This window comes from Vicugna pacos, chromosome 14 (assembly GCF_048564905.1).
Source record: "Vicugna pacos chromosome 14, VicPac4, whole genome shotgun sequence".
NCBI lineage: Eukaryota > Metazoa > Chordata > Mammalia > Artiodactyla > Camelidae > Vicugna > Vicugna pacos.
In genome coordinates this window covers 15,152,505-15,169,197 of record NC_133000.1, presented here as the reverse complement: position 1 = coordinate 15,169,197, position 16,693 = coordinate 15,152,505, and the positions used below count along the sequence as shown (strand labels likewise).

The following is a 16,693-nucleotide window of genomic DNA, read 5'->3' as shown; positions in this document are numbered from 1 at the left end:
TTCCACTAATTTATAAACACATATATATTTCATTCTGGTGAGCAGAGTTACAAGACAAATCAGTAGAAGCTTCTTAGTGAACAATACTCTGAATTTTATTCAATATATTCTTCTTCACTCCCTCCCTCCCCGACCTCTCAAACATACCTCTCCTACACTTACTTTATACAATTTCTTCTAAAGTACAAAGGGTAAAAATGGAATTTCTCCCCTTATTTTGTTTCTAAAATGATACATTAAAAGTATTAGCAACTTAGACTTCAACATTAAAAAATTAAAATAAGTCCACAGTCATAAACTGTGTCCGTAATTATTAACCATGATAACTAAATAACAGTATTTTTAAAGACATTTACTTCAAATCTTCTTTAAAATCCATGTAAAAACCTAAAACTAAAACCTAAAACTTTTTACAGTTCAATGCTATAAGAATATGAGAAGATGTACTCTTTGACCCTGTGGCTTGGCCAGTTCCCCCGTGGCTGGTACCTATAGCATCTTCAGGAGGCAGATCCACTGTATCTGTGTAGAGGTACTGGAGGAAGGCACGGTACACTGGGTAAGAAAACTGGTCTATTTCGATCACCTCCTTCATGTCCTCATTCCAGTAAGACTGGAACATGGATCGAAAGTGCTCACACCTAAAACAGAACAGCAAAAGTTACCTAATTAGGTTGATGAAATCGGATAAACAAACATTACAGATGTGTGTAACTTCTATATTCAAGGGCACACACATCAGGATCGTGAGTCTTTAGCTAAAGATGTTCCACGTACGAGGACTCAAACATATTCCACGTGTAAGGGCTTTTATATTCACCTTTTACAGACACTCACTGTCACTTCTGATGGTCCCGCCTATTATATAGTAAGAATTATGCGTAGACCCAAGGAGTACAGAGCCCTTCAACAGTACCACTATTTCCAATTGACAGTCTCAATTAAGATCACGGTTTACTTTATTTTTTTATTTAAATTGAAGTCCATTTTTTTAAAAGACGTTGTACAGAAGTGCACTTTAAACAATGAAATTAAAGGAAATTCAAAAAAGAGTGTTCAAACTTCTGACTATATATTAACATCACTTAAATGATTCATTTGGTTTTTATTTCATGTAATCAGCATATTCTTCAAACTGTTTCAAATGTCAACTGGATTATGTTTAAGAGGATTTTGTTCCATTACCTGACAAGACAACTTCCCCTCCTTTCTGACTCATCTTCAAAACAGCCACCAACCCCATTCTGTTCCTTCACTTTGACCTGCTCCCCTCCGTCTCCTCCCAAGCCTGTTACCAATTTACTTAGAAAACACATCCATGAGGACAGTCACATATTTCAAGAAAAACTAAGTGGGTCTTTTTGTATTGCATTTACATGGACAAGTCCATCTATATGAGGAACTGATTTCTGAATATTTTCAAGTATAGCATACATTTTGGGCTTTAGAAAAAAATCACCTTTTCAAATCCTTTTAAAATGAGATACAGTATAAACACAAAGGTATTTTCAATATCCATCCAGAATACTAAAAGAATGGCTTCACTTACAAAGAAAATTACTTCATGTGGGAAGTAAATAGTTGTCTAAGCAAGGAAAAATAGATAAAATCAGTCAGAAAATTTTACATGAAAGTAACAGACTGGTTGACCACAGGTTCACAGATAGAAACACTTCCCATTTATCTTTTCAGTTAATGCTCTGATGCAGATACTTATTCCCTTAAATAATGACATAGCTTTTTGGTTCCCTTAAAACATGTTGTTCTGTAAATTGATTTTTAACTAAATTTTCAAAGACTAGTAAGTAGCCAGTTTAACTCTCAATGGTTTCATTTTTTTGTGCCTCTTTCTCTGTAATGGCAGCCTCAGTGAGCAATGGTCCAAGCAGTTATTAATAAATACAAAGTTCCCTCCCATTTATACAAAGAACTCCTGCCATTTACTATATTTAAAAAACATTCCTTTCACTGGGAATTAGGTATCTTTCAGGGCCAGAAGTCCAGTATTCCTAAGAGTTTTCTCCTTGGGGAAAAAGAATCTTTAAGACTAAAAGAGGACAGATACGCTTTTCATTGACAACCTTCTGCATTTTTTTAAAACCATGTAAACACAATTTTGGGTGGAAATAAGTATTCACAAGATCCTTCATTTACAAAATAATACAGAAAATCATTATGTTGTGCCATTTCTCTCTTCTGTCAAGGTTATTATCAGTCACCATTTTGTGGAATAACAAAGAAACAGACATTTCAGAAAAAAGTAATGTTACTGATGTCTCAAAGCTCGTGCAAAAATACCTGATTTTCAAAACAGCTTTATGGACATGGATATATTTCCCATCGATTCGAAACTTCAGGTCAGCCGTTTCTGGACTGTCAAATTCTTTCTTCAGTGACTCTGCAACTGTTAAGAAGTCTTCATGCTCTGAAAGAAGCAAGCACATTAACACAGGGAGCTCAGGAAACATGCTCAAGCCTTGGAAGACTTCTGAAAGATCATGATTAGCATGATGGATAATTCCACCAGATTTTTTCAGGAGAGTCAGGCCTTACCTGACAAATCAATTTCACAGTATTACATTAAAATCAATTTCACAGAAATTAAATGTCATAGGCTAACAGGAAAACAAAAAATCCCAGGGACCTTCATAGATGCTGAATGAAGGTACTCTGCTGTGGACTCAAAAGACAGTTTTCGATGTCCTCCAAGCTGAGAACGTGACTCAGCACCTGCTGTTAGCCAAGTATCCTCAGTGTGTAAACTACAAAAAAATACATGTTTGGAAAGGTCAAATACCAGTCTTACACACTAAGTTAGACATTAAAAATGTGAATTTTTTAAAGAAGAAAAAGTTATAGGTCGTTAGGATTATATAACTGCTCTCAAAAGTTGAGTGGTTCTGTTTTAAGGGTAAGATTTATCCGTTTTCCTTGACTGAAACACTAAGAACACCTTTCTTTGTCTTGGGGTACTTTCAAGGGACTGGTGAATGCAACACAAGGAGTCCTAAGAACAATCTCACCACGGAAGTGCTTACACTCTGAGAGTCATGTTCTTTTGCAGAGAAACCCCTTTTCCTCAGTATCTGGATTCTCAACATCCCTCTTAACCCTAAAAATTAATGCAGTACAAATGATGCTCCTTACACAGAATCTAAAAGCAGAGCAAATCTACTTAGTAGGCGTGTATACTCAAAAGGGACAGTTTTACAAAAATGTGATCATGCTGCCTGACAGGAAGGTGTAAGTACACGTAAGTCTACTTATATGTAAGTAGAACTGTGTAATCATGAAGAACAGTAAAGGCATTTGTACAAGCGCTTTCTTGTGCTTCATATGCGTAAACAAAGGAGAACAAGGAGAACGCGGCTAAGGGGGAAATTAAAAAATTCCCGAGACCCTCCCTGGCACTGAATGAAGGTACTCAGGTACCACAGACGCAGGAGACAGATCCGATGCCGCCAGGATGAGAAGGTGACTCTCAGCAGCTGCTGTCACCAGGGCAACTCTTAGAGGGGGGACTGCTGCTAAAACCTGGGCTGAAACGAGCTTTCCATGAGCTTGATTCACAGAACGTCCCAAAGAAGTATCATCTGCCTAAGCCCTGTTACCTTAACCTACAGCTTCCTCCTACCCCCAGAATGTCAGCTCTCTAGGCCGTAGAGAGAGGTGGGCAGGCTCTCAAAAACCAGGCTTCCCTGACCCTGTAACCTGGATCTCTGGTGAATGAAAGGAGATAACTAAGATGGACAAGAGTCCAAGAGTCTGCAATGCTCCCCACCCTCATCCCCATACCAGCTCCTTAGGACCTCCACTCCTGCATCTAGTCCTAAGGGTTGGACCTTTCTGTCAAGAGATATAGTACCTCCTTTCAGAGAAGAAATATTCTTCAGAGGTGTGAATTCACCCCCTGACTTTCCTCCCAACACTCAGCTGAGATCATTAACTGAGAGGAAACTTACAGCGAGTGGAAGGGAAAGAAATCACCTAGGAGATAACAGTCAATGACCATAGTTTTTCCAGACTTAACAGTAAGAAAATGTTAGACACATTATAAATCAACTAGGCTTCAATAATTAATTAATTAATTAATTGATTAATTAATTAATTAATTAATGCCAAAAAAAAAAAAAGAAGAAAACGTTAGGACGCTTGTTCTGAAAAGGATGTCTTTTCGGAATTAGGAGTTTAAGATGCAAGAACCTGAGGGGAGCCTTTTATAAACAGGTCCAGGTTAAGCAGTATATGGGAATCTGAAGATGTGGGCCAGGTGTATACGTATGGTCAAACGGTTCCATTCTATGAACTAAATTTTTTCTAGTCATGATATTCACTGCAAAAAATATACTGTATTAGAGAACCCAGAAATGTTCCGTTCGTTTCACTTTTAAGTTGAGCAGCAGCTTAATGTTTCCTAAATGTACTCTTGTCCCCATGATCAGAAAAACTGGCCACCGGATGATGGGGCAGCTCCAGCTGCCTGACACACCTGAGCATGACACAGTCACAGACTATCCTTCAATACCAGTTGCTGAGCAACCCAGACCCTGTGTTGCCAGGAGCTACACTAATTTTCAAGTACAGAGTATCATGACCCACTTATTCCCTCTGTGTTACAAACAAAAAAGAACAATTTAGAAGAAATACCTGGGCAAGGTGGCAGAAATAAACAAGAAATAAAAGAAAAAGAGACTAAAGTCATCTTGTTAACAGCTACTCAGCTTGATGACATCTTAACACTTTCAATCAACAATGGACTCTTGTAGAAGACAGTATTCAGAAAAGGGACAGATTATGTAACCAAAAATCACCCTCAATTCCACTATCCTTTCTAACACCTCTGTTTTGATCCCTTCAGAAATGAAAGTCTTTGAAGACTGGTTAAAAGATAAAGAAGGAAAGAAAAGTGGAACTAACAACTCCACAAAGTTAACAAAATCACAAGTTCTTCACCTTTTTTAAAGTTCATTTGTGGTTCATGTTATATTAACTTATGTAATACATTTTGTGTAACAAAAGCACTTAAGAACAGGTTCCTCCAATAGTTGTACATGAATGTTCATAACAGCACTATTCATAATAGTCAAAAGGTGGAAACCATCCAAATGTCCATCAACAGATTAAGTGGATAAACAAAATGTGGTCCATACATGCAATGGAACACTATTCAGCCATTAGAAGGAAAGACGTGCTGATACACACTACAACCTGGACGGGTCTCAAAAGCACCAAGTAAAAGAAGCCAGACACTAAAGGTTGCATATCATAGGATTCCTCTTATGTGAGTTATCCAGAACAGGTTAAATCCATAGAAACAAAAAGTAAACTGGTGGTTGCCAGTGGCTGGGCGAAAGGGAGAATGGGGAGTGACTGCTGAATGGGTACAGGGTTTTCTTTTTTAATAACTTTTTTATTTTTGATACAATTTCTAAAGGTTACTTTCCATTTACAGTTATTACAAAATATTGGCTGTATTCCCCCAGCTGTGTAATACATCTTTGAGACTATCTTACACCCAACAGTTAGCACCTCCCACTCCCTCATCCTTGATTTGTCCCTCCCCCTTGGCAACCACTAGTTTGTCCTCTGTATCTGTGAGTCTGCCTTTTTGGTTTTACTCACTAGTTTGTTGTATAGGGTTTTCTTTTAGGGTGATGAAAATGTTCTAGAACGTCATATAAATGGTGGTTGCACAACCATGTGAATGTACTAAATGTCTCTGAATTGTACAGTCTAAAACGGTTAATTTTATGTATGTGAATCTCACCTCAATTAAAATGAAAACAGTTCGAAGGAGAAAATAAATCCATATAATATTTCTTAACAGCTTAATAAATATGCTATTCAGAACTAATTTTGGGAAAGGTTATGAAAGCTAATGGAGAAAAAAATATTCCAGAATAGAAGAGCCCACAGCCAGCCAATACGCAGGAACACCGATCAGTTAATAGTAACCATTCTTCCAGGGGAAGCAGCCCCGAGCTTTCTTACCCACAGACAGGAGGCGCCACGTGACGGCAGGTGTGGCGAAGCAGGCGAACACATCATCGGTGCAGGAGAAGTGGGTGAGGTGGGGAAGGGTCACTGACTGGCCCCGGCACTGGCCCCACATGTACACGTGCCCTCCCTGTGTCTTGGCGGCAGACATGTGGGCAGAGTGGCAGGCTGCAATCTCCACTACCCTGAAGAGTTTTAAGAAAATGCACATCACTTCTTTTTCACAGAAGCCCACGCACACCACATAAGGTCAGTAAAAAGTTCACGCTCAGAACACCTCAAAAAACAGCCCAAGATTGAGGGACATTAGCTGCCAACTCATACTGGAGCAAGAGAACAGTATTTCTCCTTTCTTGGCTGCCCCTCTTCTCACCCTAACCTCATTCTGAGTTAGGATGAATAATAAGGAAAACTTGGGAAAAAGGACTAGAAACCAAAGTAAATGAGGAACACGGACAGTGAAAAAATGTCCTGACAGTTCTGGGGGCTTAGAGAGCAGCAAAATAATACTGTCTCCAATATACCATTTCCTTAAATACCGCCTCTTCTGCCATCCCCAACCAGGGCTCAGAACTGGTCTAGGGGTCATGGACTCCGAACATCCCGATCCAAATGGACGTCAAGCCAAACCTACCACATCTCCCGGTATGCTTCCCAGGCAAGGCCCCGGAATCGGAAGTCAGCATTCTCAGACTTAGTGGGTGAGACCTCACAATCTGGCCGAACACCCAGTAAGCATCTATTCCACTAACATACATTAAATCAAATCAATATTTAAACAGATAATGCCCTTCTGGGGGCAGGTTTTATTTATTTGTAAGTTGTTTTAGTTGGCTCAAAGGAAAAGTCTGTACTACGCTCTGAGTCTCAACCTGGTGACAGACCCTATTTTACTTCCCTACTAAACAGGCAGCAAGAAATATGCAGGAATATTAAGATGCATTAAAGCCTATCCTATCCTAGAAAGCCACATAAGAACCACCTCAACTTCTTGTTCATTCAGACTGGTATTCACCCTCTTTTGTTCAAAATGAGAATGTTAACAAACAGAAGAGTTACAGAGCCACACACCACAGCTCCAGCACACACAGTCCCAAGTCCCAGTGCACACACAATCCCAAGACGTGGGACAGCCACGTTACCTTTCTTTCTCCACCATGATGTGTGCAGGGCTTAGCAGGTTATTTTTATTGCCAGTTCCCAGCTGCCCATACGTGTTAGCTCCCCAGGCATAGAGCAAGCCTTCATCGGTTAGTGCTAGGGTGTGTGCATAGCCGCAGACAATCTGCAAGGAAATTTACATGGCCACTGTAAGCAGGAGAACAGGAAGGGCGGGGAAAACATCTACTTAACGGTGACAGCCAGCTTCTGCAGAATGCCAATTCATCATCACGTGTGGACTGACATTCTCTGGAACATTAAAAAAGCGTTAGAAAAGCCTAAACCTGAAACTACTGCATTTTTCCAATAGCTCTTTTTACTTGTCAAGACCAGTGTGCTAGCACCATGGCCTTCCTTCTCATCACGGGAATTTAGGGAGGATATAATATTAAATTGGAAGATGAAGGCACAGGGTACTGTTCGAAAAGACTTCCTGAAGAATAAATCTCCAATATTCCTGAAAGTCAGAGCAGGGAAGACAGACGGGGACCAGAGAGGCCACCACACATACCTGGTTCACACACACGCTGTGCAAAGCTGCCACTCTCACAGGGGTCAGCTGATTGCCATTGTTTCCCAAGCCAAGCTGCCCATTGCCGTTGTAACCCCAGCCATACACCTTAGAGAGAGAAAGGGGGAGAAGAGGCTTTTAAAACGGCTTGTGAGAGGGAAGAGATAAAAAGCACTCCATCTAAACTGATCAGTTACTTTTTTCACTGCCAACGCTCATACTCTGCTGCGTGTGATCCTACAGCTGATCTCCAAATAGAAGATGCTTTAGGGGTGGGGATGATAGAACCTGGCAGTTCCTACTCCAAAACTTACTAGTGGATAGACTTGGGCAAGTCCCTAATTCTTGCTTTATACAGAGAAGTTGAAGCTCATTAACCAATTACTGAGCACCTACTATATGTCAGGACATTGTGAAAGGTATGAGGAATAAGTCTTTGGAAACAATTCAACAGGGGAGGTGGACATACGCAATTTTGCAGCCGGGTGGCAAGAGCCATCATAGAGATATAATCAAGACACTACAGGCAGAGAGGAGAAAGGATTTAGCCATAGGAAGAAAGTTTCGGAAAAACTTTTCAGAGAGTAGAAATCTGAGCAGGACTAAATGGAGGTGAAGGCATTCCAGGCAGAGGGCGCAGAATGAAGCATCTCCGAGTGATTTTTGTGCAGACAGAGGTGGTAACAGATTCATTTAAGTAGAAGTTGCAACCAGAATAATTTTATACAAATAGCCATCAACTCAATGTAACCACGATAGAGGATCACTGAACGGTGGATTTTTTAAAGTAGCTAACAATAATCAGGACAAAAAAAATCTGCTTTTGCAAGTTGCTTCCTCCTGTGGACAAACATTCTAGGTGTGGGTAGGCACAAAGACTTCACGCCCATTGGTGGTCACTGACTGCTTATAAACATCATCAGCTGACTTTAAAGAGTGCACAGGTCATTTTCTCATTGGGAGAAAGCAGTAGTATCGAATTCTTTAAACTATTACATTAAATCACAAATACCTCTAAGCATTATTAGGCTATTTGGATCTAGAAAAAACATTAGAATCCTTACCTGCAGATGAATCTTGGAATTTAAAAATTCATACCGAGAAGCAAACATTTCCTGATTACGCCTCAGTCAGTAACCAGTTAACTACCCATGGAGCTGTCAAAACAAAGTACTCCTCCCTCCATGACCTAATGCATGCACCCACGAGGAAAAGCAAATTTCACTGAAAGAGGAGGGGGGAGGAAAAAGAGGGATGCAGAGATTGCTCACCTCCCCATTGTCCAGAACAGCCATGGACGAGGTCTGACCACAGGCAATGCCAACCACCCTCTTAATATGTAAACAATTGGTAACTTTCCGAGGAGTTGGTTGATTTGCTGTGGATCCTGATCCCACCTGGCCACAGTTGTTATAGCCCCATGCAAATACCTGCACAACGGAAGAGGAAAAGAAAAGGGTGAAAATTCTACCTCTAACAAACAATAATGATCATAAAATAAAATAAGCCTATTTAATAAGAATTTACAATGTGCTAAATGGCTCTAAGTGCTTTACATGCATTTATCTAATCCCCACAGTAATCCTGTAAGGTGACCCAAGGGTAGATACTATTATCAGCCTCATTTTATACATGGAAATGGAAACAGAGAGGTTAAGTGTCTTGCTTGAGGTTGCACACTAGTAAGCACAATTTACACCGAATGTGAACCCAAGCAGCCCACCGGTGCTCCTAACCACTAACTACACTGCCTCTCTAATGATGGCATCTATATATGTTCCTTTAATCTGGCATCAGTAGGAAACAAGGTATATGCCACATAAGTATAAGAGATATAGATAATCTGCCCAACTCTTTGGACACAAATAGTCTTTTTTTTCCCCCCTGGAAACCTTCAAAACCATACTATGCTTTTCCCTGTCTCACTAATCACCAATATGAGACATGACGTAACTTTCCTGATGACTCAGGACCATCACGATCATAATTATCAATCACAGTTTCAAGTCGTAACACAGAAATGCTCACAAGCACTAAGGAGACGCTTGTCCCTACAGGCAGGACACCCGCTTGTCAGGCCCCTCTCGGCCACGTTTTCTCTGAGTTCTCATTTGCTGTTTGTCAGCTCCAAGCAGCTCCCCTCCACAGCTGCACCCTGCTTACTTCTGACCTGTGATCTGCATAACTGAAAGCCAGATTTCTAAGGGAGAGAGAGACAGAAATAGATCTCTAGGCTGTCAAAATCTAATAACCAAGATGACAAAATGCAAAGTCACTTCGAGTGAATTAGCAACTGAGCCTATCAAAGAAGAGGGACCAGAGAGAAGAGTCAGTAGAGGAGGTAAGATCCCCCAACGCTGGAATCGGTAAGGGCCCCTCCCAACCTCTCCACCAGCCTGCAAGAAGAGGTCCTCACATCCTGAGCTCTGGCTTCCACAATTCTCTCTCCTCTGTCAGTACTGTCTAAGTTCACATGTCTGAGAGTGCCCAAGGCTACAATGGTAAACCCAGGGCTGATGTCTTAAAAATATGTGCTACAGGTTCATTTCACAGGTACCAAAGTAAGAACCTGCAATATTCCCTGAAAGTGGATTCACAGGAACAGCCAGTGTAATAATGCAAACATTTACCTCAGTTATCCAGAGTAGCATATGTTTAAGGCTAAAGCACCAGGAATCCAGGCTGTACAAACTAGCGAGTTCTAATGTCAAGAATCATTCTTCTGCATTTCTTTTCAAATATCCCAAGTCCCCTTCCAATACAGCTGCCTTTTATTTAAAAAAAAAAACAACTGGGGTTCCACTAACCAAGAAACAGCCTAGGAACAGTGGATCCCGAGCACAGGCTTGGCTTCAGCACATCCCCCCATGCAACCCTGATCTCCCTGAGCTGCTTTGCTTCTTCATCCATCACCTGCCCTACTTAGTAAACTCACTGTAACACCCCTGAAGGACTTTGAACAGGGAACAATGTGATCTGATCTGTGTCTCAGAAATCACAGAGGGGCAGAGAAACAAACCACACAGGGAGACCAATTAAAAAGCCATGGAATAAAAGAGACCATGGCAACAGTCCAGGAGATGACAAGGCCTGACCTAAGGTGATGGAGATGGAGAGGAACAAGAGGATACAGGAGACTGGAAGGGAGAATCAACAGGACGTATTTAAGTAGTATTTAAGACAAGTATGGAACTTGGGGGATAAACAAGTTGCACAGGACCCACTGACATCATTACATTTACTGAAAAACAAGATAGACTTCAAGGGATGGGGTCATTAAAAAACCAAAAATACAGAAAGTTGTCACACACAGCTGATTTGTAGTCTTAGCAAAGAGCATGAGACTCAACTGCCTTAAGAATTAAGTCATCAAAAGAGTGGTGCTGATCACATAATATAAGCTGTGTTAGCAAAAGGGCTCGTTTCCATAATGTTTTTAGCTATGCGCACAGGGTTGCTCTGTTCACACTGTGTATGAAAAATACAGCAAGCCATATCAGTAAGCAAAGAATCCTGAAGCCATCAAGTCATCAGCCACTGCCACCATCCCCCAGTGAAGACAAGCCTGCAGCCCAGCCTCTGCAGCCACTCACAATGGTGCACTCTGAGGGGACTCAGAACAAGAAAGGACAGGATAGCTAGATGCTTGTCAAAGGAATGAATTCAATGAGCCCAAAGGTTTGCTCCCTCCCACACATAGAAAAGCGCTAAATTCTTTAACTTGATCTGTCTGGTTTTCTGCAGTTAACAAGTTATATTTTAAGGTTCCAACTACCTGGTCTTTGTTGTACAACTCTATATATCCTAGCTCTTCCCCTACCTCTTCAGAGCAGTCCCTCAGAGCGCTCTAAGAGAGTGTCATCCCGGGCTCGAAGGGGTTTGAGTCCTCAGAAATGTCCACCAAATAAAACGTAACTCTCAACTTTAAGGCTGTGCATTTATTTCAGTTAACAACACCATACTGGAGTACAAATGTGGTCATTATTTTATTATTTTTTAAAGCAAGGCACTTTTGGGGAGGGAATAGCTCAAGTGGGAGAGGGCATGTGAGCTCAGCATGCATGAGATCCAGGGTTCAGTCCCCAGTACCTCCTCTAAAATAAATAGACCTAATTAGCCCCCTAAATAAATAAATAAAGGCACTTTCATAAGAGCCAAAAGGTGAAAACCACCCCCAAATCCATCAATTAATAAATAGATAAACAATGAAATATTATTCAGCCTCATTAAGAAATGAAATTCTGACACATGCTACCATACGGATGAACCTTGAGAACATTATGCCAAGTGAAATAAGGCGGTCACAATGGATAAAAACTATGATTCCTTTCACACAAGGTACCTGGAGTGGTAGCTAGAGACAGAAAGTAGAATGGTGGTTGCCAGGGGCTGGTGGGGAGACAAAGTGGAGAGTTCATGTTTAATGGGTGCAGAGTTTTGCTTTTGCAAGATGAAAAGCACTGTGGATGGATGGTGGTGATGGTTACACAACAATGTAAATGTACTTAATGTCACTAAATTGTACACTTAAAAATGGTTAAGAAGGTAAATTTTATATTATGTGTATTTTACCACAGTTTAAAAATAAAGACTAAAGGCAGGACACTTACCTCTCCATCAGCTGCCAGAGCCATTGAATGATGAGAGCCACAAGCTACTTCAATCACTTGCTTGATCAAGAGGTTGGTGCAGACTTGGATGGGAGCAATGCCTTGGTTGGTCGTCCCATTCCCAAGCTGGCTATATCCATTGTGGCCCCAGGCATAAACAACTCCATCTATACAGGACAGCCACACACAAAGAATCAGCTCAAGGAAGAAACGGTAACCCCTGTACTTCCTTCTCCAGACGTTACACAACTCATTCTCCAACCTTCATTTCTTTTTGCAATATTGTGATTTGTAAGAAATCTCTATTTGGTCATTCAGCTGATGAAAATACATTTCTTGCATATATCAGGTCTTCATCCATAGCTCTTGGCTCACAGCTCCCAAAACCTAGGTGCTGAGAAAGCTAAAAAGTATCTTTTGTTATGTGAATGAGGTGACTTTTGGAAGCACCTAAAGACAGTAGGGCTGTTACCAGGAGAATCAACCACATGATTAGAGGATTGGAACTTTTCTTCCCACTCCCCAGTTTCCGGAAAAGGGAGGAGGCATGGAGGTTGAATCAACTGCCATTGGCCAACGACTTAATCCTGACTATGTAAGGAAGCCTCCATAAAAATTCCAAAGGACAGATTTTTGGCCCCTTTTCAGACAGCTTCCATGCTGGGGAGGCCAAACACTTTACACAACCCACTGTGCCAGGCCCCAAGCTCCAACAGGATAGAAGCTCCTTTATTCGGGCTGTTGATTCATATCCTTTAGTCACCTTCTATAATAATCAGTAATCTAGTGGGTAAACAGATGTTCCTGAGTTCTGTGAGTCATTCTAGTAAACTAATCAAACCTGAAGAGAGGGTGTTTTTTGTTGTTGTTGTTGTTTTTTGCAGCAGGTTGAGCAGAAGCACAGGTAACAACCTGGGCTGGCCACCAGCATCTGAGGTAGGTGGTCTTGTGGGACTGAGTCCTTTACCTGTGGAACCTGATTCTATCTCCAGATAGACTATGTCAGAATTGGGTTAAATTCTTGGACACCCAAAGACTGGCATCCAAAGACTGCTTGCTGGTGTCGGGAAGCATGTGCACATGCACACACACACACAATACAACTGCGTCCAGGAACTCTACTTATTTAGAGCCAGAAATGGGATTTGCAAAAACAGCCCTGCTCATGGACACATGTGGCTTTTGAAGAGAAAGGATAAAAGGGCAGGAAATGAGGAAACATTGATCCCTGGATGGTGACCAGTCACCATGGTAAGAAACTGCAGCTGTACTGTGATCAGTTTCTAAAGGTAAAAGCTACCAATGGAATTTAGAAATTGGAGCAGACCCGACTCCCAAGGGGCTGGTTCACTGGATACATAAGGAAAAACAAAGTACTAAGAGGCATGCTAAATATACAATTTCTTGGTTATTTTATCTGTAAGCCAAAATGAAAATAAAAAAGTGCTGGGTCAGGCCTTGATGCTGAACCAAGCTCAGATTTGGGTCAACCTGAGCTTCAGTCGTTAGCCTCAAAGCTGCCTAGAAAGGGAAAAATTATGCAGGGGCAACAGAAAGTACCTCTAAGACCTCTGGTCACCAGGAAGGTAGTTAATATAGAGGAAGGTTGGTGTCTTTGGTTTTGAAGGCTGCAGGGTGGAACAGCACATGTGGGTGGATGCAGGACCCACAGCTCTTTTGAACAAGTACAGATGGCTGTACGTGATCCAGACTACACAGGAGGTTATTCCCCAGGAAACAGCCCAGCTGGTGGACTGGATAAAGGCCACTGTAGAGTGTGCTTATCCTGAGAAAAGGTATTTCCCAAGTCCCCTATAAATGTCAGATGGAACGCCCTCAACGAAGCAGCTGGGAGGCTCTGTATGCAGGAGACGTGGGATTAGCTTTACGATGACTGGGATGTTCATCCACTGAATATGCCAACTGGTAAGTGCTGTGACTGAGAGTGCCCCTGTTGTGACTGCTACAAAATCGAACAGTATGAGAAGCATCATCAGATCTGCTGTCTCAGCTTCCCTGTATGGGTCTTACTGATACCAAGAACGTTAATTATGAAAATGGGGAGAAACAGAGGGGAGAGTGAAGGAACTCATACCAGCAGAGCGAAAGCCTTCAGATGACTGTTGAAAAATGGGATGAGCAAAGCAGACATTGATGAGGGATGGGTGATGAAGTCGAAATCAAGGTGTGGCTACAGCACTGCCAGAAACTGGTCAACCAATGGGACCCCATGTTGGTCTCTAACATTAAAGGACTCCAAACAAGTCCACTTTATCCCAGCTTAGAGGTGCTTAAAAAGCCAGAAGACAAGGATTAAGATGAGAATCCCCAACCAGGAATCCCCTGGCAGCAAGATTAATCAAGATAAAGATTAACCTGAAAGCCAGGGTCTTCTGGCCCCACCCCCAGCCCGGCACCCAAGGGCAAAAGCACAGTGTGGGTAGGACAGCCAGCAGGAGAGAGAAGAAACTTTGCTGGGACTCCTTGATACAGGAGCCCAATGCACTGTGATTCCACAACCTGTTGGTGAAGTCTTAACAGCTAAGGTCAGAACAGGAGGACGCAGTGGACAGGCAACAGCTGATGGGATTCAAGCGAAAGTCTGGATGAAAACTGGGATTTTGGAACAGATTTTGTGTGAGGCGGTCACATCTCTTTTACCTGAATGTATTACTGAGCTGGATATTACGTCTGACTGGACATTGCTTCCCCAAACTAATATTATAAAACAGAAGGCACGTAAATCTGCCCTCAGGCCGGTTTTAACTGGGCTCGCTAGACTGGAACCAGGAGACTTGCCCGCGCCCACACAGGTGGTCACCACAGAGCAGTACGGGACACCTGGGGGGTGAGACGAGCTCACTGCTTTAGCTAATGGTGTGCTAGAAGCTGGAGTGCTGGTACCCACGAATTCGCTATATGACAGCCGCGTGTGGCCTGGGAGAAAGGCGGACGGCTCGTGTGGACTAACCGTAGACTACGGAGGCTTAGATAAAGTTGTGCCACCCACGGCCTGAGCAGTTCCCCGCACGACGTCAAGCACACAGACGACTCTGCAGGCTGACGGGGGCGGAACTCAGGGGCTGACCTGGCATCTGCTTTCTTCTCCGTCTCCATCTCAGAGAAGAGTCAGCAGCAGTCTGCCTTCACGTGGGAAGGATCCCAGTTCACTCTTACTCTGCCACCACGGGGTTATCTGAACTCACTGGCTGACTATCATAATGTGGTCCGAAGGGATTCGGACTTGATGCAGGTCTTGATGACATTATGATGATATCAGAAACTGAAGAGCAAGACACAACTAATTTGTTTTTTTGGGTTTTTTAAATTGAAGTAGAGTCAGTTTACAATGTTGTGATAATTAAGATAGGACTAATCTGAATGCAGTGACAACACACACAACCAACCAGGGCTGGCTGATAAATCCCGTTAAGGTCCCAGGGCCTGCCCAAACAGAAAAATTCTTAGGAATAATCTGCTGAAGCCGCACAGAATATTCCACAGGAGACTAAAACTAAACTGCTGCTGCAACCCACCCCTCGGTCCAAAGCAGCAGCAGCCCAGCATTTGGCTGGTTTATCTGGTGTCTGGAGGATGCAAAGTCCACATCTGGGAACAATGCTAGCTCCCATCTACATCATTACCCAAAAGAAAGCTATACTGTGTGGGGACCTGAACAAGAGCAGACCGAGTCCAAATTAGCAGAAGGGAGAGGCTCTGCCAATGCCTTTGTGGCTTTATGACCCACAAAGATACGATTTTGGGGGTGTCTTCTACCTGCACTTTGCAGCAAGAGCTTATGGCAAACCCATGAGCACCTCCCAGCAGTGATGACTGGGATTTCACACCAGAAAATTCCCAGATGCTGCCTCCCAGTGCACACCACCTGAGAGACAATTAGCAGCCTGCTACTGGGCATTGAGAAGGACATAAAATAATCATGAGCTGACATACCCATAGTATCCTGGGTGATGTCGGGGCAGCACTCCACTAAGGAAGGCAGTGCCCAGCAGAGTTCCATAATAAAACGGAAACGGTTCACACGGGAGCAGCCTGCCGGGGAATGCAGGCGCCCGCCCTAGTGTAAGCAGGCAGCCTCTCCTCCACGACCGACTTTAGAGCCGCCCGAGGAAATGCCGGAACCGACTGCCACGTGGACGTGCCCTGTGAGCAGCTCTAACTGAGCAACCAGTGCTGCCTGCTTTACAGATGGCAGTTCCAAGACAAATGGATAATATCCTCTTTGGAAAGTAGCCACATTAAGAACAGCGGATGGCAAGACTGACTGAAGGAGGCAAGAATAAATCAGCTCAGTGAACTGCAGGCTGTCTCCCTAGCAGCGATGGGAGAATTGAGCAATGGTAAAAGTCCCCAGGTTTGGGTCTTCACTGATGCACAGGCTGCAGCCAGTGGC

At 42.6% G+C, this 16,693-nt stretch overlaps 1 protein-coding gene across 9 annotated transcripts in view; it reads right to left on the bottom strand.

Moving 5' to 3' along the window:
• Positions 1–16,693, bottom strand: part of RCBTB1 (RCC1 and BTB domain containing protein 1) — a 51,839-nt gene that overhangs the window by 17,656 nt on the left and 17,490 nt on the right. For all 9 annotated transcript variants that reach the window (XM_072976247.1, XM_072976246.1, XM_072976250.1 and 6 more), the window contains 7 exons: positions 12,280–12,446; positions 8,941–9,099; positions 7,670–7,777; positions 7,140–7,282; positions 5,992–6,182; positions 2,299–2,425; positions 490–641 (listed from right to left, as the gene is read on the bottom strand). In XM_072976247.1, the coding sequence (XP_072832348.1) occupies positions 490–641; positions 2,299–2,425; positions 5,992–6,182; positions 7,140–7,282; positions 7,670–7,777; positions 8,941–9,099; positions 12,280–12,446 (1,047 nt within the window). The remainder of the gene's footprint in view (positions 1–489; positions 642–2,298; positions 2,426–5,991; positions 6,183–7,139; positions 7,283–7,669; positions 7,778–8,940; positions 9,100–12,279; positions 12,447–16,693) is intronic.